General features: G+C 35.8%; 5 protein-coding genes and 1 non-coding gene across 6 annotated transcripts; 3 read left to right on the top strand and 3 right to left on the bottom strand.

Annotated features, from left to right (window-relative positions):
• Window positions 1-2,571: 2,571 nt before the first annotated feature.
• LOC105557739 (amidophosphoribosyltransferase 3, chloroplastic-like) lies at window positions 2,572-4,119 on the bottom strand. Its single transcript, XM_012005057.1, has one exon. The coding sequence runs from the start codon at window positions 3,955-3,957 to the stop codon at window positions 2,572-2,574; it is 1,386 nt and encodes a 461-aa protein (XP_011860447.1). The 5' UTR covers window positions 3,958-4,119.
• Window positions 4,120-6,779: 2,660 nt separating this feature from the next.
• LOC105557738 lies at window positions 6,780-8,408 on the top strand. Its single transcript, XM_012005056.1, has 3 exons — window positions 6,780-6,906; window positions 7,140-7,431; window positions 7,667-8,408. Exons 1-3 carry the CDS (start codon window positions 6,780-6,782, stop codon window positions 8,406-8,408), a joined length of 1,161 nt encoding a protein of 386 aa, XP_011860446.1.
• Window positions 8,409-14,274: 5,866 nt separating this feature from the next.
• On the top strand, window positions 14,275-15,801 carry LOC105557737 (propionyl-CoA carboxylase beta chain, mitochondrial-like). Its single transcript, XM_012005055.1, has one exon. It carries the CDS (start codon window positions 14,275-14,277, stop codon window positions 15,799-15,801), a length of 1,527 nt encoding a protein of 508 aa, XP_011860445.1.
• Window positions 15,802-15,847: 46 nt separating this feature from the next.
• Window positions 15,848-15,920, bottom strand: Trnat-ggu. Its single transcript has one exon. It is a non-coding gene; the product is annotated as a tRNA-Thr (tRNA).
• Window positions 15,921-21,441: 5,521 nt separating this feature from the next.
• On the top strand, window positions 21,442-22,338 carry LOC105557736 (CAD protein-like). The gene has a single exon (XM_012005054.1). It carries the CDS (start codon window positions 21,442-21,444, stop codon window positions 22,336-22,338), a length of 897 nt encoding a protein of 298 aa, XP_011860444.1.
• Window positions 22,339-22,938: 600 nt separating this feature from the next.
• LOC105557735 (ATP synthase subunit beta-2, mitochondrial-like) lies at window positions 22,939-24,342 on the bottom strand. The gene has a single exon (XM_012005053.1). It carries the CDS (start codon window positions 24,340-24,342, stop codon window positions 22,939-22,941), a length of 1,404 nt encoding a protein of 467 aa, XP_011860443.1.
• Between the last annotated feature and the right edge of the window lie 2,551 nt (window positions 24,343-26,893).

Below are 26,893 nucleotides of genomic sequence, written 5' to 3'. Positions count from 1 at the left end.
ATGTTATCTGTATATATGAAATGTTGATTCTCTTTGAGCTATCGAGATTTGGAAAAAATGATGAGTATAAGGGAAGCGAAATGCTACGTTACAAAATCAGATTTGTGCCACTAATAGATGCAGCGGTAAGGAAAAGGAGCAGTAGCTGGAGAATGCTACGCTAAATTAAACGGTAAATGGGTTCAGAGCACTGAGATAGTCTTATGTAGACTTTCTGCTGTGTGCTCGTGGAGACAAGTCTGCAGCACTTGCGTTCTTTCGTAAAGTCTTAAGAAAGAATAGTCTTCCTGAGAAAAAAGTAATTGATAAAAGCGGCAGCTGTTCTTGATTTTAAGAGCTTCCATTCCGCAAAGATCCGGCATAGAAAATATTTGTATAATTTAAAAAAGACAAACTATCGGAGCGAATGATAATATTTCTACTTTTGAGAATTTTGCTATCTACCATAACCCAGTTTTTTCTTGTACTACAATCTATAGATGCGACAGAACCCTTTTAAAAGCCATTTACATTAACTTACACATTTTTTTATCCCTCTCTTGTGTTTCTTGACTACTACAACTTGGGCTTTCTATCGCAGTAGAAGGCTCACCAGAAATCTCATGAGTGCCTTTACATGCCCCCCACTCTCCAAGAGCTTGTACCATCTTTTCCTGTCTGTGTTCAATAGCAATCCACAACGGTGTTCTCCCATCATAGTCCTCGTAATCAAGATCTGCTCCTTTGTCTTTACAAAGCTCAGCAACTTCAATCTCGCCGTGACGGGCAGCAATACATAACAAATGGCCACATAGTGCTTTATGGTTCCATTTTTTTTCCCCTGTAAGATTCTCTATTCTTCTTTCTGCACTTTCTCTATCACCTTGCTCAACATCTTGTTTAATATTTGAAAATATTACTCCCATAGATAATAAGACTGCATCTTTTTTTTCACCATGGTAGGTATAGCCCCATTGCAAAACTGCACGAGCACCTCTACTCGCTCCCCATCGTCTAAGAGATTCAGCCATTTGTACATGATTAAACCGCAAAGCAAGCCACAATGATGTTCTCCCATCATAGTCCTCGTAATCAAGATCTGCTCCTTTGTCTTTACAAATCTTAGCAACTTCAATCTTACCATTTTGGGCAGCAACATGTAATAAATAGCTATATACATCTTTAAGTTCCCATGGATTCTTTTTTACAAGATCCTCTATTTTCCTTTCCGCACTTTCTCTGTTACCTTGTTCGAAATACAAAAATATCTCTTCCCAGTATAATGACATTTTATTGTTAAGACCGCCATATATGCTGTTTGCTCCTGAGTAATCGAAAGTAGCAGGCTCTTCCCCTCTAGGACTACCATACCCAAGCAATGGATGAAAGTCCTTACGTGCTCCCCATTCTCTAAGAGATTCAGCCATTCGTACATGATTAAATCGCGAAGCAAGCCACAATGGTGTCCTCCTATACTGATCTTCACAATCAAGATCTGCTCCTTTGTCCTTACAAAACTCAGCAACTCCAATCTCACCGTGTGAGGCAGCAGCACATAACAATCTAAGTGGTGATATATGTAAAAAGTATAAGGTCAAAACAATTACATTTTGTCATCCTAATCAAGAAAAAAAGAGAGGGGCATGTTGCTATATTAATGATAATGGGGAAAGAGTTTATGAAGTAATTAGTGAATTATATGAAATGACTTTAAAGTGGTATGTTGATGGAAAAGAATGTAAAATTAATATTCACGATAATGGTCAGATAGACCTGATTGAGAGTAATGGTGTTACTAAAGAGCAGCTAGCTGCAAACAATGTGAAAATAGGAAGGCAATATGAAGCACAGCCTTTACATGAAGCATTAGCATCACAATTGCCACAAACACAATTACAACAAAGTTCTGAAGAAGTAAAATCTTGGAGCAACTTTCAACAGATGTAACAGAGAGCACAACACAAAAGCATCAAGCTCCTGCTGCTCAAATGAGTAAGTAAGAAAAAACAAAAGTAATAATTAGTATAAGTTGCTTGCACCTGCAAGTAACTTATACTCTTATAATGAGCAACATAATACTACCAAGAAATTTCTACGAGCGGCCGACCTTAACTGTAGCTGGAGAGTTATTGGGAAAAGTCCTTAAATTTTCTAACTTTAGTGGAATAATAACCGAAGTTGAAGCCTATATAGGAATGAATGACCCAGCTTGTCACGCGGCAAGAGGCTATACTAACCGAACCTCAGTAATTTTTGGTATGCCGGGGTTTTCATACGTGTATTTTATATATGGAATGTATTACTGTTTAAATATTGTAACAGAAGCAGAAGAGTTCCCAGCGGCAGTGTTAATACGGGGATTAAAGCTCATTGAACCGCTTGAAGCAAACTTAGGCGGACCAGGAATATTGTGCAAAAGATTAAACATTACAAAAGAACATAATAAACAAGACCTTACTATAAGGCACGAATTTTGTGTTTATGAATCTCACCTTAAACCAGATTATGTTTGCACTCCGAGAATCGGAATTAGTAAAGGCCAAGAGAAATTTTGGCGGTTTAAGATTTTCTAAATTTAAGATCTTGCGTAGACTATTTGCCAATCGGATAATCACCAGTGAAACAAGCATCGCAATATTGTGGTGTAGCATTGTTACGCACCTCTCCTTTAACAGCCTGATATAGTCCATCAATACTCAAGAAGGCTAGGCTATCTACTCCTATAACTTCCTTAATTTCCTCTACAGATTTATTTGCAGCAATTAAATCTTTGCACTCTGGCGTATCTATTCCATAAAAACAAGAATGCTTAATTGGTGGGCTTGAAATTTTGAGGTGAATCTCTTTTACTCCTGCATCCTTTAGCATAACTATTATATTTGTTAACGTACTACCACGGACTATACTATCATCTATTAAAATTATGTTTTTACCTTTCAAAGTGTGCTTATTAGCATTGAATTTTAATTTTATTCTAACTTTACGTACTTCAGTGGTTGGTTGTATAAAAGTTCTTCCTATGTAATGATTACGAATTATCCCCAGTTCCATAGGTAATCCTGAATGCTTTGCATATCCAATAGCTGCAGGTATTCCAGAATCAGGTATTGGTACAACCATATCTACATTGTTTTCTGGTGGGCTTTCTTCTGCAAGTATTCTTCCTATTTCTTTTCTTATATCATATATGGACCTATTCTCCATTATGCTGTCTGGTCTCGAAAAGTAAACGTATTCAAAAATACAAAAACTTGATTTTTGCTGTGGGAAAGGAAACATTGAGGCTAGCTTACTATCCGAACTGATGGTAACTAATTCGCCTGGTTCTATTTCTCTAACAAACTCTGCATTTATTATATCAAGAGCACAAGTTTCAGATGCAAGAACGTAAGAACCGTTTAACTTTCCTAAAACAAGAGGCCTGATTCCAGATGGATCACGTACTCCAATAACTACTTCTTGATTGATTGCCACAAAAGAATAAGCACCTTGTATTCGCTTTAATGCATATATAAAACTCTCTAAAAAGCTATCTTTTTCACCTCTTGCTGTCAGATGCACTACTACTTCTGTATCAATATCTGACTGAAAAACGCACTCTTGTTTAATCAATTGTTCGCGTATCGGAGAAATATTAATTAAATTACCATTATGTGCTATGGCGAAATCCCCAAATTTGCCACTTTTGCTAAACATGGGCTGCACTCCAAATTTATCACCACTTGTTGAGTATCGAACATGACCTATTGCACAATCTCCAGGTAAGGATTTCTTTATTTCATCTATATCATCAAATACGCTGCTCACTTGACCTTGAAAGTGATAAGAGTGCAGCTTATCGTTGTTACTGGTTACTACGCCAAAAGACTCTTGACCTCTATGCTGCAAAGCGTGGAGAGCAAGTATAGAGTTAAAAGCAGCACTTTGGTTGCAACTTATGCCAAATACCCCACATTCCTCACGCATTTCATCTAGCATAAAAACTATTAAGTAAAGTTTAATTTTACTTTAGCATAGGTAAAATACAAGCATTTTGTTGTTCATTTGCTTTTATTGCCAGCAATAATCCTATGCATATCAAGCTTGCGGCAGTTGTACTTCCTCCATAGGAAAGAAATGGCAGTGGATCTCCTATCACAGGCAAGAGGCCTATTGACATTCCAATGTTTATAAAAAAATGAGCGCTAAAAAAGGCGAAAATGCCGATAGATACCGACTTAGAAAAATAATTTTTCGACCTATAAGCGGTAGAGAAAATTATGCCAAGTAATGAGGTATAAAGCAAAATTAAAGCCATGCTACCTAAAAAGCCCCACTCCTCACTCAGCACTGCAAAAGCAAAATCTGTACGCTTTTCCGGCAAAAATCCAAGTTGAGTTTGACTTCCGTTAACAAAGCCCTTACCAAGCAAACCTCCTGAACCAATAGCTATCTGAGATTGCTGCGCATTATAACCTATTCCAAGTGGATCCACTGATGAATCCAAAAACGACAATATCCTTTGCTTGTGATAAGGACGTAAAAAAGGCCAAATAGCAGGTACTGCAAAAATGCCAAGCGTCCCACAAATTACTAAATGAGCTCTTTTTATTACTGCTGTGAATATAATTGATGCTCCTATAAACAACATTATCACAGCTGTGCCTAAATTAGGTTGCTTTAACACCAAGAATACAGGCAAGAAAATAATTATTACCGCCTTAAGCAATCTTTTAAATTCCATCATTTTATACACACTTTGCTTATCAAAATAACGAGCAAGTGCAAGTATTAAGCCTACTTTTGCAAATTCTGATGGTTGCAAACTAATTGATCCAATTCTTATCCACCTCGTCGCACCCATTATGTGCGAGCCAAAAAAATTTACTGCTAATAGCGAGATCGCTGCTGCTATATAAAAAAAGTAGGCGTGCTCCAAATAAAAATCTAACTCTATGAATGACATAGCTATAGCGAGTAGGAAAAAGAAGGAAAATATGACTATTTGGTGAATTGCAAATGGTACCCACTTTCCTCCAGCAGAAGAGTATTGAACAGCAATGCCAACACAAAACAGCGCTATCACGTTAATGACTAATAACCAATAAATCTTCTTCAGCCTATCCACACTTATAACCTTAAAGTATAGTAAAATATGAAACAAAGATAAAAATCAAAAAACCAACTTCTCAACTACTAACCGAATTGGAGTGCTATATATTCCAGTTACTATTGTTAAAGCTGCCATGAACAATAGACAGAAAAGCATAGGAAATGGCACATCATTAATTTTGCCTAGTGTCATTCCAGCGCTTGATGCTGCACTATTTTCAAAATACATTTTCTCTACCATCTTCCACATGTATATTAGTGCAAGAAAAGAACCGGCAGCAAAAGCTATCAGGGAAATCCACGCGCGAGATTCTATAACTGCTTTCATTATATACCATTTGCTTACAAAGCCATTTGTTAGCGGCACACCGACTAATGCTAAACTAAGTAGAATAAACGCAAGTGCTGTATAAGGCATTGATTTCTTGAGTCCCGATAAATTCTCTATTTTTGTTGTATCAAATTTGTAAGAAGTACATCCTGCAGCCATGAATAAAGATGTTTTTATTATGCTGTGGTTTACTATGTGAAGAATTGCTGCAAATACGCCTGTTTTTGAGTTAAAACTCAGTGCTAAAATTATATAACCAATTTGGCTGGCACTAGAATTAGCAAGCAGTCTTCTTATATCTTTTGCAGTTATTGCAGATATTGACCCAAATATAACAGCGCAAAGTGCGAAGATAATTATCACGTTGCTTAGTGATGGTTTAAATAAGAAGAAATTCTGATGGAAAACAGTATAGAAGATCCTAATGAAAACATATATCATCACTTTTGTCACTGTGCCTGAAAAGAATATGCTAATGAAACTTGGCGCCTCACTATATGCATTAATCAGCCACCTGCTTAATGGAAACAGTGCCATTTTAATTGAGAGACCAACAAAAATGAACAATGTGCCAAGTTTTATGATGTTGTTATCGTATAATGGAACTATTCTTTCAGCCATGTCAGACATATTGAGCGTTCCTGTCATGGAGTACAAAAGCCCAAGACCAAACAAGTAAAACGTTGCCCCTATAGTGCCACTAATTAGATATTCAAATGCTGCAACCAAGGCTTTTTTATCTCTCCCCATTGAAACTAATACATAAGAAGAAAGAGATGAAATTTCCAAAAAAACATAAAGATTGAATATGTCGTTTGTTACTAGAATCCCGAGCAGTCCGCTTAAGCACAGTAGAAATAGAGAGTAAAAACCAGTGATTTTGTTTTTGCTAATTTCTTTTTCGTTAATATAAAAGCTATAAAGCACGCTAATCAGCGCTATAAAATTCACCAAAGTTAGAATCAAGGAGTTTAACACGTCGATTCTTAACTCTATTCCATGCGGAGGAGCCCAATTTCCAAGGTGATAAGTTATAATCTCGCCTTTATATGTTTTAACGAGTAGTATCGATGAAATGATAAGAGTGATTGTTGTTGCAATAAAAGAAATAAACCAAGATACCTTGTGTTTCTTGGTAAGAAAGCAAAACATTGATGCAATTATTGGTATAATAACTTGTAAAATTGGTAATTGCATTAAATTGTTGTTAATATATCGTTAAAGTATTAGTATATATAATACTTTTTGTTTTAATACTCTTATGTTATCTAAAATTTGTAACGCAATAAAACGCCTATTACGAAGAGAAGATAAATTTGTAGGAAGGGATGAAAATGGAAATTCTTACTATGAATCAAGTAAAGGGAAAAGGTGGATTATGTATAGCAGTGTCTCTGAGCCTACAACAGTGCCTCCGGAATGGCATGTATGGCTTCACTATACTGATAATGTAGTACCAGTTAATAATAAAAAAAGAAAAGTAAAACATACTCCTAATTTAACGGGTACAAAAGATGCATACTATCCAAACCAAAAAGTGAAAAATTACTATAAAAGCTGGAGTCCTGATAACTAAAGATGCGAAGGTCAAATATACTTGAAATAACCGCTGGATTATTTGTATTGGTTTTCACTATTTTTCTGATTTTCTTTGCTATTGATAAGCTATCTTACATAAAGAAAAACTATAAGGATTGCTATAAAATATATGGTCTTTTTGCTAACGCTAACGGTATAGGAGTTGGTGATAGTGTCAAGATCTCTGGTGTGGACGTTGGAAGCATAACTGGTGTGTCACTTGACAAAGCTACCTACATAGCACGAATCGATATGTGCGTAAGCCGAGATATAAAGTTGCCAATTGATAGCTCAGCTCTGATCACTAGCAGTGGAGTTGTTGGCAGTAAATTTGTTAATATATCACCTGGATCAGATATTAAACTAATCTTGCACGGTGGTAAAATAGAGTATACTCAAGCTGAAGCAAATATGGGTGGAATAATGGACAGAATTCTTGGTATGTTTACGAAGTGAAAATAGCAGGATTCCAAGTATATCCGTTCAGGTGAAGCCTCCTGTAGTTCTAAAGTATTTAAGGAGTTTGCCTTATTTCTTGCCTTTTCTACCCCTTGCTAACCTATAATTGGGGTTTATAGTACAGCTTAACAGTTGCAGTGCATGTCTATCAATGATAAAATGAAGATTAATTTATTTCGATATTATGATTGGTTTACTGTTTGCCGTACTGTTGTTTTTTTGTGGTAGTGATGCACTTGCAAAACAGGAGCCACGTTCAATAGCTGGAGATAATCACATAAAGGTAATAAATTATAATCCACAAGCTATACATAAGTATACGGGTTTTTATGGTTATCAATCCAGCATATTGTTTGAACCAGGGGAGGTAATACAAAACCTTTCAATGGGTGATTCAACTGGTTGGCAACTCCTTCCTCAAGGTAACAGATTGTTTATTAAGCCTATAGATGATATTGCCGATACTAACGCAACTATAATTACCAATAAAAGAGTTTATTACTTTGAACTTCATGCTGAAGAAGCAACTGGACTAGATGATCCAAGATTAGCATATGAAGTAAGGTTTCTTTATCCACTATTTAACAGTGATGAGATTTACACAACAAACAACGGCGATATCTTCGAACAAGCTAGTCATACCATTATTCCTGATATAAACGATATTGAAGTGATAAAGAAGGGCTTAAATTTTAATTATTCCATCTCGCACGTTAAAGGCAGTCAGTCAATAATACCAATCAAGGTTTTTGATGATGGAAAATTTACATATCTACAATTCAATAAAATAAACTCTGATTTCCCGGCAGTTTTTATGGTTGATTCTGCAGGGTATGAGTCTTTAGTAAACTTCCGTACAGCTGACAACTACCTGATAATCGAAAGGGTGAGTTCAGTGTTTACCTTAAGGAACGGATCAAGTACAGTTTGCCTATTTAATGAAAACATGCCTTTCAAAAAAGGTAAGTGATTAAAGGCTATAATGCCCGAGATATGGGTGCAAAGTTTTTTCTATGATGTTCTGTAATTCCATAAAGGCCAATAGCGTTAAGGTGCTCTTTTGTCCCATATCCTTTATTTTTATACCAATTATATTCAGGATGCTTATTGTGCAATTCTTGCATAAGCCGATCTCTTGTAACTTTTGCAACGATTGAAGCTGCTGCAATTGATGTACTCAAATTATCACCATTTACTATGGATTTCACTTGCCATTTCACTTCAGGTGGTTGATTACCATCAACTAGCACATAATCTAATTCTAGGTCCAGGTCTATCAACGCACGTTTCATTGAAAGTTTTGTTGCTTGCAAGATATTGTATGAATTTACTTCTTCTACGCTTGCCATTCCTATACCAAATTTTGCAACGGATGTTATTTTTTCATATAGGACTTGCCTACATTGAGGAGTCAACTTTTTCGAGTCGTTGATTCCATCAATAATTGTATTTCTATCAATAAACACTACGGCTGCGGATATTACTGGACCAGCTAGCGAGCCTCTTCCAACTTCATCCACTCCTGCTATCACTCCTGATAATTTATTTTCTAATGTAAAGTCTGGGTATTTCATAGGTTTTTATAATAAGAAAGTTATAGTAAAAACTGAACAGATAATAGAAATTATCCAAAGTTTCACAACGATTACATTTTCTGACCATCCCTTCTTCTCAAAGTGATGGTGTATTGGTGCCATAAGAAAAACTCTTTTTCCTTCTCCATATTTAAACTTTGTATATTTAAAATGTGATATCTGAATAATAACAGATAGAGTCTCTATTACAAAGATTATTCCAATAACGGCAAAAAGCATTTCTCTTTTAATTAGGACGCTAGTTAATCCTAAAGCTGCACCTACCGACAAGCTACCAACATCACCCATAAATATTTTTGCTGGATGTGTGTTAAACCACAAGAAACTTAAAATAGCTCCTATAAATGCAATGCAGAATAAAGTAATATTCATATCTGCTTGAGTTATATATGCAATTAGCCCCAAAAAAGCAAAGGAAGTGATGACTTGAGTTGCAGCAAGGCCATCCAAACCATCTGTGAGATTCACAGCATTAGCAGAGCCGACAATTACAAACGCAGCAAATGGGACATATAGATAGCCAAAATCAATTATTACTCCTTTAAATAGGGACGTTTTTGTAAAACCTTCAGCAGAGTATAGCTTAAGTATAGACATACTAACCAGAGTTACAATAAACTGAATAAGTATTTTGGTTTTTGCACTTAAACCTCGATAGTGATTTGTCTTCAATTTTAAATAATCATCAATAAATCCAAGTAGAGCAAAAAATAGAGTTATCAATATCAGCAGCAAAATTTCTGGTGTTAACTGAGCCCAGAGTAAAATTGGTAATAAAGAAGAAATCAGTATTATTATTCCGCCCATAGGTGGTACATTCTTTTTTGTTATTAAATGACTTTCTGGTCCACATGATCTAATTGGTTGCCCATCTTTACTTATTTTTTTTAGAAGCTTTATAAAATAGGGAAAAAGAATAAATCCAAAAATAAATGAGGTAAAAAATACTTTTGTAGCTAAGATCATCTGCTTACTTAAATTGACTAAGTGTCATACCACCTATAGCTAATAAAGTCAACTTCTGTCATCCTATAGCCTGACCCACAACTGTACGAACATTGTGCTACCAGAAGGGCAATGCCTCTTATCCAAGTACCCTCTTCTTGTCATCCCAGTCTGGAATCCAGTTTTCCATATAATCTCATCAAAAATGTTTATTTTCTAGCTACTTTTTATACTTATCAACTCAGTAATATAGTTATAAAATAATTGTTACAATTGAATTTCTTCCTGGTTTCTGTTGTCATCATAACATTAAAAACACTTTAAGAAAGCTGCTTAGTTAAATTAACTTGGACAAGTAAATAGCAGCTTTGCAGCCTGTTCTTATGAATGAAGATAAAATGTTGTAGCCAAATGCGCTTTCAGCATTGTGCTGAATTGCAATATCTCTGTGTTCTAGCTCCTCATCGCGGAATTTACTTATAGTTTCTCTTAATTCCCCATCTTCTAAATGTGAAACTTGCTCTTTGTAGTGCTCCCCTATAACTTCTTCAACTGCAGCAGTGCAAGCCATAGCAGCTTTTTTGCCCATAATGGCAGTTGCAACGCCAAGTGATACTCCTAAAACACGCCAAACTGGCAACAAAACAGTAGGACGAACTTTTTGCTCTTTGATTTTCTCATTAAAATAGTGAAAATGCTTTTTTTCCTGCTCTTCCATTTCAATTATTTCATTGATTATAGAAGATTTTTTAAGAATAAATTTTTGACCAGAATAAATGCAAATAGCTCCATATTCCCCAGCATGATTTACTCTAATTGCCTGTTGCAAGAACTGATTGTTGCTGCACCTTAAATTATTTAGATTTCTTTCTTTCTCCACAATACACCTTACCTGATACGAACAGAGCTGCTATGAGATAAATTAAATTCCATGTTGCTAAGGAAACACCTAGAACGTAATGAGGTATGTCACAAGATGGAGAGTAATTAGGATTTAGTAGATTATTTCTGAGCTCTTCTATACTAACGTTACCACTTGCTTGCTCTGTACAACCTAAAACATCATGAAATAAGTGGAGTTCAAGGCCTACATGATAAAAAGATATTACTGCACCTATGAGGTAGCTGCAAAACATTGCATAGATTAGAATTTTGTTGTCTTTAAGCATGCATATTACTGCAAGTAACCCTGCAACATAGTAAACTACCCGCTCGTATGTACATAACTTGCATGGCAGCATGTTGAAAAAATATTCTAGCACATATGCAAAAATTAGAGCAAAAACACTTGATAGCAGAAAGATTGTAGGAATTCTCGAGTTATTACACACGACTTTAAGTAAATTATCCCTTAAAGTGTAAAGCAGAATATTCATTTTGCATAGGGATTTTTATTTTTTTTCAAAAGTAATCTGACTGGCACGCCTTCAGCAAAGAAATTTTTTCTAAGGTCATTAATTAAATAGCGTTTGTAACTTTCATCAACACTTTCAGGTATGTTACATATCAAAGAAAAAGCTGGAGGTTTAGTACCAATTTGAGCGATATACTTCATTTTAACTGCTTTGCCTTTTACAAGCGGGTGAGAGTGCCTATCTAAAGCATCAATTAGCCACTTATTCAGTTTTGCAGTGCTGACTTTCTTGTTCAAAGATTCACTCACTTCAAGACACTTATCTATCACATCGCCGCAGCGCATGCCTTTCAATGCAGAAATTGTTACAATTGGCACTTCCAAGAATAACCGAGTCACTTCCTGTTGTTTGACAAATTTTATTAACTTACTTCTGTCATCCTTACCTATTAAATCCCACTTATTTAAAACAGCAATAGTCCCTTTCCCTCCCTTAATTGCAGCTTCACCAATCGATAAATCCTGCTGCTCAATACCAACTAGGGAGTCTAACATTAAAACTACCACATGAGAGCGCTTGATTGATTCTAAGCTTTTTTCAACAAATCTTGATTCTAAGTTATCTATAATATTCGCCTTTCTGCGGATTCCTGCAGTATCAATGAGAGTAATTAGCTCCCCATTATGATCATATACAATATCTACAGAATCGCGTGTGGTGCCTGGCTCTGAACTTGTTATGAGTCTGTTTTCTGTAAGTAGGCTGTTTAAAAAAGTTGACTTGCCTACGTTTGGGCGACCGATTATCGAAATTCTTAATTTACCGGACTCATTAGAGCTCTTATTGTCATTCCAGTGCTTGACACTGGGATCCATACTATTTTTTTTCTGGATCCCAGTGTCAAGCACTGGAATGACACCGAAAGGAGGACTATTTGCACTGATATTTTCAATAACACTAGCCAACGCATCATAAAGATCAACCATACCAAGATTATGTTCGGCAGAGATATACACCGGGCCAAGAAAATCAAAAAACTGCAAATAATCAACATTTTCGGATTTATGACTCTCACATTTATTTGCTATGAGGATTACAGGTTTATTCATTTTTCTCTTTAGCCACTTTGCAAATTCTTTGTTTCGCTCATTTTGCACTTTTGCATCAACAAGAAAGAAAATGATGTTTGAATTGGATAGAGAAAATTCTATTTGTTCAATAACTTGTAGTGAAAAATTAGTTTGGTCGTTCCATCCTCCTGTATCTATAACTTTAAACTCCAAATCGCTAATTCTCCCTATTCCCTCACGTCTATCCCTTGTCACTCCTGGAATATTACTTACCACTGCCGCTTTTCTTCTCACCAATCTGTTAAAAAGGGTCGATTTTCCAGCATTTGGTAGGCCTACTATAGCGATTTTTAGCATAATTTAAGGGCATCTTCTATGTAAAGTAGATTATAACTAAAATTTTTCAATTTAACTATTGACTTTATAGATCACGCGAGCATACTACAATTAGAGTTTCTTGTTTTATTATGTCAGGTAGGGGGATATATGGTAGTTCAAGATATACAAAAGCATAATTTGACAGATGAGGGGTATATTACTCGTTCTTCTACTCCTATTAGTCGTACTCATCTTGAAGATGATGTGCTTTATACAACTTTATCACCTGAATTGCATATAACAGAAGAGAATAGTGAAGGCAGTTATTCTATAGATGAGTCTGAGGATGAAGATATACTCAATGTATCATTCAAAACGTGTCCAGATATGGATGAAGATGCACTCAGTGTATTATACGAAACGTGCCAAGGTGAACAGGATATAGAAGATGAACTTGAAGGTTCAGAAGTAATGTCGGAACTTCCATTAGATGGAACAATATATGAACAAGTTGATGAACGTATGAAAGAAAATATCTCGAATGTATTGGAAGCTATATATCAAGCTTCTAAGTTATTTATTGCTAAGCAACTGACTAGGGAACAAATGATAGAGGAATGGATAAAATCTGTAGAACTTGGAGAAAGTCAAAAGATCATGTTTGGCATGCCGGAATATATATTCTTCGAAGATTTATCAATAATAGATCATCTGATATATAGTATAGACACGCTAAAGAAGTGCGAGTTGTCCACTGATGGAAGATATCAACTAGATCTTCTTTCATCAAAAATGTCCGATCTAGTTTTAACAGGCACTTATGTGAGTGAGGAACCTTTGCAATTCTTACCACCAGATTTGATAGAAAAACGTAGCAACTATTTATCGAGCCTAAAACAAATTGTATGTGACAGCATTGAAAAAGATGGAGAAGAAAATGTGATAAAAGATGTTATAGTAGAAAGAGATAATAAACTTTATTGTATACAGTGTCCAGAAGCAAGCATTGTGACTCCTGCAAAATTCCTGAGTAATCCAGAATTTCAAAATTTAGATGGAGCATTAAAGATCGGGGAAGGAGATGATGTAATACGAATACAAGATGGAAAATATCATGATATAAAGGGCAGGTTCCAGATGACTTTTCCAATAAGCAACAGTGAAAAGATTGTAAGGACTCTATCTTCTGAAAAGGCTGACAAACCAGAAAATGCCTCAAGCTTTGGCAAAATAATAGTACATATGGATGATAAAAGTTGTGAAATCTTCTCAAAGTACCTAAAAGAGCTAGAAAAAAAACCACGTATAAGCAAGGTTGTTGAAGCTGCTAAAAGTTTTGTTGAAGAGAAAAACGGAAAACAAAGTGAGCTATTTAGTGTTCTGGAGGAAGTTAGTATATCAAAGTGTTCTCATTTTAATCACCAACGTTAAGGCTAAAGTTTTAATAATTGTTATACACATACACTATTGCATGTGGCAATAGTGTATGTGTATAGTAGTAGAGTTTGTAAACTTAATAAAGTCTACAACTAATTTGAAAACTACTTTATTGTATGCAAGACTTTGAAATACTAGAAAATCTAAAAACCAAAGCACTAGAAGCTGAAAAAGGAGGCGGTTCTAACAGAATCAATAGACAACACGAAAAAGGGAAATTAACTGCTAGAGAAAGGCTCAGTGTATTACTCGATGAAGATTCGTTTGAGGAATACGATAAATTCGTGAAGCATCACGCAGCTGATTTTGGCATGCAAAATGCTAATTTTTTAGGTGATGGAGTAGTGATTGGTCATGGTACTATTTATAGCAGAAAAGTTTTCGTTTACTCGCAAGATTTTACTGTCTTTGGTGGGTCACTTGGTGCGTCACATGCAAAAAAAATATGCAAAATCATGGATATGGCAATTAATGCTAGAGTTCCTGTCATTGGGCTAAATGACTCTGGTGGAGCCAGAATTCAGGAGGGAGTAAATTCTCTTGCTGGTTATGGAGAAATTTTTCAAAGAAACGTAAATGCATCGGGTGTTATACCACAAATCTCTTTAATCATGGGGCCATGTGCTGGTGGTGCAGTTTATTCCCCAGCATTAACTGACTTTACTTTCATGGTGAAAAACAGTTCATATATGTTTATAACCGGACCAGATGTAGTAAAAAAGGTTACCTACGAAGATGTAAGTTTCGAAGACCTTGGTGGAGCAAAAATTCATACAAGCAAAACAGGAGTAGCGGATTTTGCATTCAATAATGATGTTGAAATGCTGCTAAAAATGCGTGAATTCTTTACTTTCTTACCAGCAAATAATCAAGAATCACCGAAACCTAAATCAACCTGTGATTCAGTTAATGATATTGATGAATCTTTAAATACTCTGATTCCTAGTAATCCTAATACTCCTTATGATATGTATGAACTTATTAAAAAGGTGTGCGATGAGAAGAAATTCTTTGAACTAAAACCTGATTTTGCTCGTAATATTATAATTGGTTTTAGTAGGATTGGAGGAAACACTGTTGGTATTGTTGCAAATCAACCTATGCACCTTGCAGGATGTTTGGATATTGATTCTTCAAGAAAAGCTGCAAGGTTTGTGAGGTTTTGTGACGCATTTAACATTCCGATCATCACACTTATCGATATTCCAGGATTTCTGCCGGGTACAAATCAAGAATACAATAATATAATACAACACGGAGCGAAACTGCTTTACGCTTACGCTGAAGCAACCGTGCCGAAAATTAGTTTGATCACCAGAAAAGCGTATGGTGGTGCGTACATTGTTATGAATTCAAAGCATCTAAAAGGTGACATAAATTATGCTTGGCCAACTGCTGAAATAGCTGTAATGGGCCCTGAAAGTGCAGTTGAAATTATATTTAGGCATGAAAAAGACCAGCAAACATTAATCAAAGAATATAAAGAGAAATTTGCTAATCCATTTTTTGCTGCATCACATGGATACATTGATGACATTATAGTGCCAAGTAAAACAAGGCATCACTTTCACAAAGCATTAGAGCTACTCAAAAACAAGAAAGTAGAAAGGATATGGAAAAAGCATGATAATCTTCCTTTGTAACTTTCTTTTAAGCCTTGCTTGCAAGTTATGCAATATTGTAAGAGTGTGCCGTTACCAAGATTCGAACTTGGGACCTCGTCATTACCAATGACGTACTCTACCACCTGAGCTACAACGGCAAGTTTATATATTATGATAATGAATAACACAAAAAGGAATAAGGAAAAAGAAGAAGAGAGAAGAAGATTGGCAAAAGCTTTAAAGCAAAATATTGTAAAAAGAAAAAAACAGCAACAGAGTAGACAAGATGCCAGAACTACCGGAAGTGGAAGTAATCTCTAACTTTTTGCTTGATAAAATCAAAAACAAGCAAATTAGCAATGTTACAGTCAATAATTGGAATTTACGTGTACCAATAACAAAAAATATTGATGATTTGCTAAAGGGCAAAGTTATAAACGATATCAAGCGTAGAGGTAAGTATATAATCTGGAATACAGATGATAGTATGGCTGTCATCATACATCTTGGCATGAGCGGAAAGCTTATATATGCTCAAGTACGGAATAAGCACGATCACGTGGTATTTTTATTTTCCGATAATACTTCAATAATCTTTAATGATCCAAGAAGATTTGGACTAGTTATTATTTTAAGCAAAGAACAAGAAATAAATTTTTTTGACGGTTTCGGAATAGAGCCCCTCACGGATGAATTCAGTGGAGACTATTTACAGGAGTTACTGAAAAACAAAAAAGTGAATATCAAATCAGCATTAATGGATAATAAATTAATAGTTGGCGTAGGCAATATATATGCTTCTGAAAGTTTGTTTAGAGCCCGCATATCACCACTCAGGTCAGCAAAAGACTTGACCTATAGAGAGTGCGAAAAACTTGCTGCTGAAATAAAAAATACTCTGAGTGATGCAATTGCTGCAGGCGGTTCAACACTGAAAGATTATGCACAGCCATCTGGATCTGCTGGATACTTTCAAAATAACTTTTACGTATATGGTAAAGTTCAAAAACCTTGCAAGATCTGCAACAATATCATAACACTTATACGACAAAATGGCCGTAGCACTTATTTTTGCAATGCGTGCCAGAATTAAGATTTTATTTTTAGATATGACATTCTCACCTGAAAAAGATCCGTTTGATTTGTTTTCAAAGTGGTATAAAGCAGTACTTAATTCTTCATCAACTGCAATGACGCTAGCAACTTGTAGCAAAGACTGCATTCCATCTGCAAGAGTAGTATTACTAAAGGAATATAGTAAAGAAGGTTTTGTGTTTTTCACTAACGTAAACAGTAAAAAAGGGAAAGAATTGACTGAGAACCCCAAAGCTGCGTTAGTGTTTCATTGGATAGAATTTGCTAGGCAAGTACGAATTGAAGGAGATGTTAAACTTCTAAACGATGAAAGAACTGACGAATACTTCTCTTCTCGAGCGCGCGATAGTCAAATTAGCGCATGGTGCTCAAAACAATCGAGCGTTCTGAAAAATTGGCAAGATTTTGAGCAAGCCATCAAATTGAAGGAGAAGGAATTTTACAACACACAAGTTCCTCGTCCTAACTTTTGGGTGGGATTTTGCGTAGTCCCAAAAGTAATTGAATTTTGGCAAGAAGGTGAATATAGGAGACACACTAGGTTTAGATATACTCTTATTGAAGAAAGCAATTGGAAAGTGGAACAATTATATCCCTAACGTTATTGCAGTTGCTTCTTGATTTACCATTGAGAATTTAGGCTCAAATCACAATGCCCGTAAAGCTGCGACCCTAGAGCTACTATCTCTCACCCACTGCAGATATTGCACGGTACTATCCACTTGGTCGTCGTGGCGAGCTTCCGGAAACATAAAAATTTCATACTCAAAATCGTTGAGCCATACTGCTTGGTGTGGCAGAAAAACCTTACCAGACTCTATTATTGGCACAATTTGGTAGAATCGAGCAAGTTTACCGCTATGTGGCACTATCTCGATAACAGGTAGGTCACTATTTGTCTTTAGCTCTTGAATCAATTGCTGACCACTCGTTTTTGCTTCGATTAAAATTGCATGTGGCTTCCACCTTACAGCTAGTGACAGAACTTGTTCTTTAAGTTTTGGATACTCAAGCTTTGCACGATATACATCAAGTAAATAGAATTTATTATCCGCTTTTGCCCAGGTGGTACAAACGCTAAAGCCGCTAGAATCGCTTATTGAAACCGCAGTGTCCCAACTTTGTGTTACATGCGAGAGATTATCAGGAACATTTTTATAGTGCTTCAGCCACTCTCGTTTAATTATACCACTTGAAAGTGGCAGAGGGTTTTGTTGATATTGGGCAGCAAAAGCGTAACTACCAAGCTCAGCCTTTATCATCTCAATTTCTTCTTTTCCTTCATCTAGATGGTATAGCAACTGACCTTCTTCTCTTGAATATAATATTATTGCAGGTGCAGCGCATGATGATGTTGTATTATATAACCGTCTGGTTGCAGTTACTTGGACGACAGGAACAGAAAGCGCTGGCTTTTTGATTGAATAAATGATCTCCTTATTTTCAGATATCATCGGTAAACAAATATGGTGCCATATGTTTTTTGGTTTGGAGAGAAGGTGTCCGGTTAAGTCCTCCTGGTGTAGCCTGTGCATCACAAGAACAATTATCCCTTTTTTTCTATCGTTGAGCCTGGTTACTAGAGTCTGGTCAAACCAGTTTGTGGCACGCTTTCTAAACGTTTCACTCAAAGCTTGAGCGGGACTTAGTGGATCATCCACAATGATGAAATCACCACCTTCACCGGTTAATGTTCCTCCAACTGATGTTGCAATTCTGTATCCTCTCTGCACTGTTTGAAATTTGTATTTGGTGTTCTGGTCTTTGGATAGTTCTACTTCTGGAAATAGCTTTTTATACCAACCAGATTGCATTACGCACCTTGTATCGAGCGAGTGTTTTTCGCTGAGCAGCCGAGAGTAACTTGCAACTATTATTCTTGCAGTTGGCTGATTTCCCAGTATCCACGCGGGCCACGCAACGCTTATGCACATGGACTTCATTGAACGCGGAGGCATATTGAATATTATTCGCCTCACTTCACCAGCGCTCACCGCTTCCAGCCTATCTGCTATGACTTTTATATACTGATAATCATTATACTCACACCCCGGCACTACCGTTTGAAAGCATAACTCAATGAATTTTAGAAAGTTCATGATATAATGTTGAAAGATATCATCCGAGTAGCTTGACTACTTGGATCCAGGAAAAAGAATGATGTCATGAAAGTAGCTTTCCATCCAAGAGAGTGTCATCCCAGTGCCCTGACTACTTGGATCCAGCTTCTATGCAACTTAATTAAAAACGTTTGTTTTAGCGTAAGACAACTACCTTTAGCTCATCAGCTCAGTTATAAGCAAAATTTCTGGATTCCAGACAGGAATGACACCCTACTTAACCGTCATCCCGCAGCGGTATCTCTTAGCCGCTAACACATAGCGGAATGACGAAGATGCCACTGCGAACCGTCATACCGCCGCGGCGCTAACAAGAGATCCCGCTGCGGGATGACAGCAATCCTACGTCATACCGTGATTTATTCACGGTATCTCTTAGCCGCTAACAAGTAGCGGGATGACGAATTGCTTAACCGTCATACCGCCACGAACCGTCATACCGCGATTCATTCGCGGTATCTCATCCGCTAACAAGAGATCCCGCTGCGGGATGACGAATTGCTTAACCGTCATACCGCCACGAACCGTCGTTCCACCGCAGACCGTCATACCGCGATTCATTCGCGGTATCTCATCCGCTAACACGTAGCGGGATACTTGACCTTTACAGGGATGACGGTTGTCGTTTAGCTATAAATGTTTAAGAAATTTACCAAACGAAAAAAAAGGCAAAAGAAGCCCTGGTCATTGTCTATTTTCAGTATTTGGCGTTTTTTAAATCTTAAACACTGCAATTTAGCTGCTTTTAAACGCAACTCACCTTAGTTTAAATGTTTAAGAAATTTACTAAGCAGAAAAAAAGGCAAAAGAAACCCCGCGTTAGCTAGTTGTCACTCTCTAATCCTGCAAATTGGCGTACTATACTGTCTTAAACGACTTATAAGCGCGTTTCAGCTTATATAGGTAAAAACCTAGAAATGTTGTGAAGACATAAGGTGCACATAGTGCAAAAAATTAAAAATAAGACGCCAACTACGTTGTTTTCTTGCTGTTTAATCTGCACAGATGAAGATAACTGAATACCTTCACTATCATGGTAAGGGGGCTGGCGAGGTTTGTCAAGTAGATTTTATGGCCTAGCGTCACACGCTGGAATGACAATTTCGATTATTTCATACATTGACTTCGGTAAATCCAAATTATATTAGCTACATCTAACGAATTTTACACTTGCTAAGATTGCGCTATTTGAGTATCTTTAACTGAAAGAAGTTATTTTTTATCCAATATGAAAAAAGCCTTTATATTCACATCCTTAATAGCAGTTGTATTAATAGTCATTACTTTTTTGTATAAAAACAGCGGAACTGACAATTCACAAGTAGTGAATGTCTATTCATCGCGCAAAGAAGAATTAGTACGTACTTTATTTGATGAATTTACAAAAAATACAGGCATTAAAGTACGTTACATCATTGATGATTATTCTCAGCTACTTTCACGCATGGAAAATGGCGGTGAAGCTGACTTATTTTTAACTGCAGATGCAGTGAACTTAATTCTAGCAAAAAAAAGAGGGCTTTTATCTCAAGTGGATTCAGAGGTTTTAAAAAGTGTTATACCTGCAAAATTTAGAGACAGTGAAGATTATTGGTTTGGTCTTACAAAAAGAGCTAGGATATTGGTTTACAATAAAGAGTCAGTAGATCCTAAGGACTTAAGTACTTATGAAGATTTAGCAAATGAAAAATGGAAAGGAAAAATATTAGTGCGTTCTTCTACAAGTCCATATAACCGGTCATTGATTGCTTTTATGATTGCAAATAATGGTTTTGAAAAGACGAAAGAATGGGTAAGTGGAATTGTGAGTAATATGGCAAGAAAACCAAGTGGTGGTGATACTGACCAAGTTTATGCTGTAGCTGCTGGTGAAGGAGATGTTGCAATAGTAAATAGTTATTATTTTGCAAGAATTCTTTCATCAGAACATAAAAATAAAAAGAATGTTGCAGACAAACTAGGGGCTTTTTTTCCTAATCGTAACGATCATGGCGTAATGGTGAACGTTAGCGGCGCAGCAGTAACAAAAAACACAAAAAACAAAGAAAATGCTATAGCTTTGCTGGAATTTTTAGTAAGCAAACAGGCTCAAGAGCTATACGCTAAAAAAAACCAAGAATACCCTATTATTGAAGGCGTTGAAACTTCCGATATACTAAAGTCTTGGGGGAATTATTTACAAAGTGATTTGCCTCTAAGTGAACTTGAAAAACACCTCCTTGAGGCTGTTATGATAGCGGATGAGTGTAAGTGGAAGTAATCCCCAGTGCCCACTGAACACTGTGATGAAAGATTTATGCTAATATACCTTACTCTTGACTCGCTGAACTTTTTCTTCTTTCTAACTTAATTTTGACTTTACTATCTTTTTCTGTTCTTTCACCAAAACAATTGCTGCACAAGAGGTCTATTGAAAAACAATAATAAGAAAGTAGAATAGGTTCAAGTAGTTGAAAAGGAAACTATGCACAAGAGAAGGAATTTGTTAAACATCTCAGACCTTACAGTTGATGATGTAGAAAATATAACTAAGTTGGCTAACCAGTACCTTAAAAAAGAAGCTGCAAATAGTCATATCTTGGAAAATAAGACAGTAATAAATTTATTCTTTGAAGATTCAACGCGTACACTTGCGTCTTTTGAAATAGCAGCAAAAAGCCTTGGAGCAAATGTTGTAACTTTGCCAATAAGATCTTCTTCTATTAACAAGGGAGAAGATCTAAAAGACATGATCAAAACATTAAATGCAATGAATCCTGACTATATAATAATCAGGCAAAAAAATAGCGGTATTGTTAATATGCTGGCTAAGAATGTTAGCTGCTCGCTAATCAACGCAGGCGATGGAAGCAGTGAACACCCAACTCAAGCTCTTGCAGATTATCTTGTAGTCAGCAGTCATAAAAAGCAAATAAAGGATCTCAAAGTTGTGATATGTGGAGATATTCTGCACAGCAGAGTTGCAAGGTCAAATATAAGGTTGCTAAAAATGTTTGGAGCAGAGATAAGCTTGGTCGCACCACCAACTTTGATTTGTAAGCATTTTCCTGAAGTGGATTCAGTCCATTATTCATTAATTGAAGGTATAAAGGATGCTGACGTAATTATACTTTTGAGGCTACAGAAAGAGCGCATGAATAATAGTTGTTTTGTTCCTTCAGAGAAAGAATATTTTCATTTGTATGGACTTGATTCACAAAAGCTATCATACGCAAAACCAGATGGGATTGTTATGCACCCAGGGCCAATAAATAGAGGGATTGAGATTAGCAGCGATGTAGCAGATTGTGTTATTTTACAGCAAGTAGAATTTGGATTGGCAATACGTAAGGCAGTGCTGCACTATTATAGGCCTTGTTAATATTAAAAGATGCTACACAACTAATGCGAAAGAAGGGTTTTTTCATGAAATGATGAGAATGGTTTGAGAATGGCCATTAAGATGTTAAGGCCGAGGATATGGTGTGGAAGTTTTTACGAAAGCTTGAAGTCAATCAACAACCTTGCAGAACGGCAAATTAGACGGCTATCGTAAAAACAGCTTTTTCACCTGGTCGGAACGTGGAGAAAGATTTATGGGAAGAATGTTGTCGATATTTTTGACATCACGTCTCAATGGCCAAAATCCCTTCCAAAAGTTACGACTGCTTAGTTCTTTATTCATTCTCACAATCCGTGAACGGTTACTTGTTTTTAGCGTTAAGCAGCAAAATTAATAATTTGAGAATTTTCCTGAAAAAACTTATCACAAACTGGTCACAATTTTCTGTGAAAGGCAGATATAGAAAGACTAGAGTATCCACCTTAAGTTCATTGAATTTTCTTACCTTTGCTTCTTAACTTGACGCGTATGGTTTATTTAACGCTCCCTAAGTTTGCCATTGCCTGAACGGATACAATTATTTTAGCTATAAGAGCGTTTTACTTTTTACTCAGCATATCCATCATAACTGGCTTACTTTTAGTGATTCATGGAGTTAAAAAAGTCAGCATTGTTTTTTGTTAAAAGTAGTTTGTCACGTAAAAATTCCATTGCTTCAACAGGTCCCATAGGATTAAGTATTCTACGCAACACCCATATTTTATTTAGTATAGCCTTATCAACTAATAGCTCTTCCTTCCTTGTTCCGGATTTTGTAATATCAATAGCTGGAAATATACGTTTATCAGAAAGTTTTCTATCAAGTATGATCTCAGCATTTCCTGTACCTTTAAACTCTTCAAAAATAACTTCATCCATTTTTGAGCCAGTCTCTATAAGAGCTGTGGCGATTATAGTTAAAGAACCCCCATTCTCAATATTACGAGCTGCTCCAAAAAAGCGTTTTGGTCTCTGTAGTGCGTTTGAATCTACACCGCCAGTTAGAACTTTTCCAGATGAAGGAATAACAGCATTATAAGCACGTGCAAGTCTAGTAATATTGTCAAGTAGAATTACCACATCTTTTTTATGCTCAACCATTCTTTTAGCTTTCTCTATTACTATTTCAGCAAGCTGTACGTGACGGTAAGCAGGCTCATCAAACGTAGAACTTACTACCTCACCTTTTACAGAACGTATCATATCTGTTACTTCTTCAGGCCTTTCATCTATAAGCAACACTATTAATTCTATTTCAGGGTGATTTATAGCTATAGAGTTAGCCATTTGCTGAAGCAATACAGTTTTTCCTGTGCGAGGTGGAGCAACTACTAACGCTCTTTGCCCTTTTCCAAGAGGAGCTACTATATCTATAGCACGCATGCTTAAGCCTTTTTTATCATCACCACTATTACACTCAAGTACTATGCTTTCCTCAGGATAAAGAGGAAGCAAATTATCAAAATGGACGTACTTTCTTAATTCATTGACTTCAGTAGAGTTTATACTTTGAACCTTAGTTAAAGTAAAATATCTTTCTTTATCACCAGGTGGCCTTATTTCTCCACATGCCATATCTCCTGTACGTAAATTAAACTTCTTTATTTGCCCGTTAGAAATATAAACATCATCGGTACTTGGAGCATAATTTGCACTTGCTGAACGTAAGAAACCGAAACCATCAGGCAATATTTCCACTATTCCACTCCCTGTGGTTATGCCTCCTTCTTCGCTCATTTTCTTCATTAAACTGAATATCATTTCCTGCTTTAGCATTCTACCATTGCTTTTACCGTTAGTTGAAATTTTTCTTTCTTCAGCTAACTCTAACAATTCTTCTGCTGTTTTCTCTTTTAATTCGCTCAGATCTAATGTTTTTCTGTTTTTCTCAGTACCTTCATTGACCATCTGTTTTACTGTATCGTTATTGTGAATTTGCTCACTTTTTTCAGGTTGAGCTGTAACCTTTCCTTTTGCCAAAACATCTTCATTGATTGTTGTCATAATCCTCCAAAAATTTTAATTGATGCTTACTAACCTAAAATGTGACTATAAGATAATAAATTAGGCTGAACTAGTTTTAGTGCGTATTAAGCTTAATTATCATTAAACCCCGTACTTTACTTACATTATACTAATAAACACTAGCAAGTCAAGTTAATTTAATGTTAACAAAGCACAAAAATTTAAGGATTTTCAATAGCTATTCTTTATATTTTTTAACCTTTCTTGCTTCTCTTCTTCTACTTTTGCTTTTTCCACTTCTGCTTCTAAATTTTCTTGACTACATAAGCCAAGTAGTACAGGATCTTGGGGTTTTATATTTTGCATGTTATGATGAGATCCATCTCTTACCTGCTCAACTGTGTAATTTGTTGTACTAATTAATTTAGCTATAACGTTATTGTCTAAGATAGGAAATTTTTTTACTAAATAATAAATCGCATCAGGTTTATCTCTACGCCTTGCCGTAGAGGTAAAGCCAAAAATGCTACCAATCGCTTTACTCCTTTTTTTTATATTTTTTATAATCAAATTTGGTACACGGTTTGAATTTTTTTTGCAATCATCGATTTCTTTTTCAGTAATTACCCCAGAAATAATAGGGTTATATTTTTCAACTTCTATTTCCTCATCAGCTATGTCTTGTACTTCTTCAAGGGCCAACCTACAGCATTGTGCTATTTGATTAAAAGTTAAACCAGTGTTGTCTACTAACCAAGCAGCTATTTGCATTAGAAACTGTTTATTTCTATCGTTATTGCCCTTAGAAGATTCCATTGACATCAAAAAAGCATCTCCCATTTAAAGTATCCCTTACTGTTATACAGAGCTAAAATATAAGCTATTAAAACTAAAAAAGCATTAATTTTGTCATTCAATAACTTTTTGTTTGTCACTTCCCACCTCTTAAGTTAATTAAATGCGCTTACGTTTAAGCATATTTCAAACGATTCAAAAAAATATTTTCCCTTCTTAAGGTATAGTATAACTCAGTCAAACATATGTTTCTATTTAAGAAAAGAGTTAAATTTTAAGTTAATATATTGTAATATTATATATATTAGCTAATAAAGCAACAGGTTTACAAGAATTAAATTATCACTATTCTATAATTAACCATTAATTAACTGAGTTTAAAATGAATGTTAAAAATTTTTTCACTAAAGTAACCGTTGTCCTTTTAGCTTGCTTGTTAGTCTTCATGGGAATTGGCAACCTTTTATCAGGTGATGATGAAAAAGAAGAGGTAGCTAGGGTTGGAAAAGAAGTTATAACGTCAGATGAGTATAAATCACTATATCAAAATTATGAAAGGCGAATTTCTGGATCTGATGCGAGTAGAGAACAAGTAAAAAAGCTGAAATATGATTTGCTTAACGCACTTATAGAGCAAAAACTATTGTTTAACCTAATTAGTGAGCTGGGGTTGACAGTTGGAGAAGAGTCTATAAAAAACCATATTAAAAATACCAAATACTTTCAAAATGATAAAGGCGAATTTGACAAAAATAAATTCCATGAAACGCTAAATGACCTGCATATGACAGAGAAAGAGTATATAGCAAAGCTAGAGAAAGTTCTGCCTGCAATGATGTTCATGACTTCGTTATTTAAAGATAATTATCCGGTAACTTTTGGCGAGAGAGTTGATGAGCAGATATACAAAAGTCGCTACCAAACTAGAGTGGTTGATATTGTTAAAATAACTGAAGATGCAGTTACAAACATTCCTGAACCAGATGATCAAGCCTTACTTGATTTGTACGAAAGAAATAAATCCCATTTTTATTATCCTGAGTATCGAACTGCGCAATATATTTCCCTAGGCCAAAAGTATTTTGAAGATCAAATCAAGATCTCAAATGAAGAAGTTGATGGTATAATAGAACAACAGGAACTAAAAGATCAAAGAGATGTATTCAATGTAATATTTTCTACCAAAGAAGAAGCTGAGACAGCAAGAAGAGCATTTGAGGAGGGTAAAACAAGCTTTGAACAGATAGTAGGAGAGTTTGGCAAAGCAAAACTTGAGGAAACTAGAGTAAATAATATAACTAAGGATTTTTTACCAGAAGACGTGAGAGAGAAGGTGTTTGCTCTTAAAGTAGGTGAGGTAAGTGAAGTTTTAGCAAGCAGTTTTGGTTGGCACATAATAAAAGTGGAAAGTGCGCATCAAATCTCTGATGAAGACTTAGTTGATTTAAAAAAAGACATAAAGTCAGTTCTAACTAACCAAAAGTCTTTTGAAAGAGTCAATGATTTCATAAACCAAGTGAACTATAAGATATACAATGGTTCAGCAATTGAAGAAATATTGAGTGAATATAGTTTACCTATACAAACTATTGGTCCAGTAGATGCGAGTGGAAAAGATCAAAGCGGTAATAACGTAGGAAATTCTAGTGATTTGATTTCTTTCATTTTTTCGCGAGAAAAGGATCAGAAAGGTTATTTCAAGGGCGTTGGGGACGCTGTTGTTAGTGTAAAAATCATTGATATCGTTCCACCCAAATTGCAAAGTTTTGAAGAAGGCAGGGCATTAGCGGTAGAG

The sequence above is a fragment of the Vollenhovia emeryi genome, unplaced genomic scaffold (assembly GCF_000949405.1).
Source record: "Vollenhovia emeryi isolate VEMERY1.0 unplaced genomic scaffold, V.emery_V1.0 DF939426.1, whole genome shotgun sequence".
Lineage (NCBI taxonomy): Eukaryota > Metazoa > Arthropoda > Insecta > Hymenoptera > Formicidae > Vollenhovia > Vollenhovia emeryi.
Note: the sequence above shows the minus strand (reverse complement) of the source record. Positions and strands in the feature narration are given on the sequence as shown.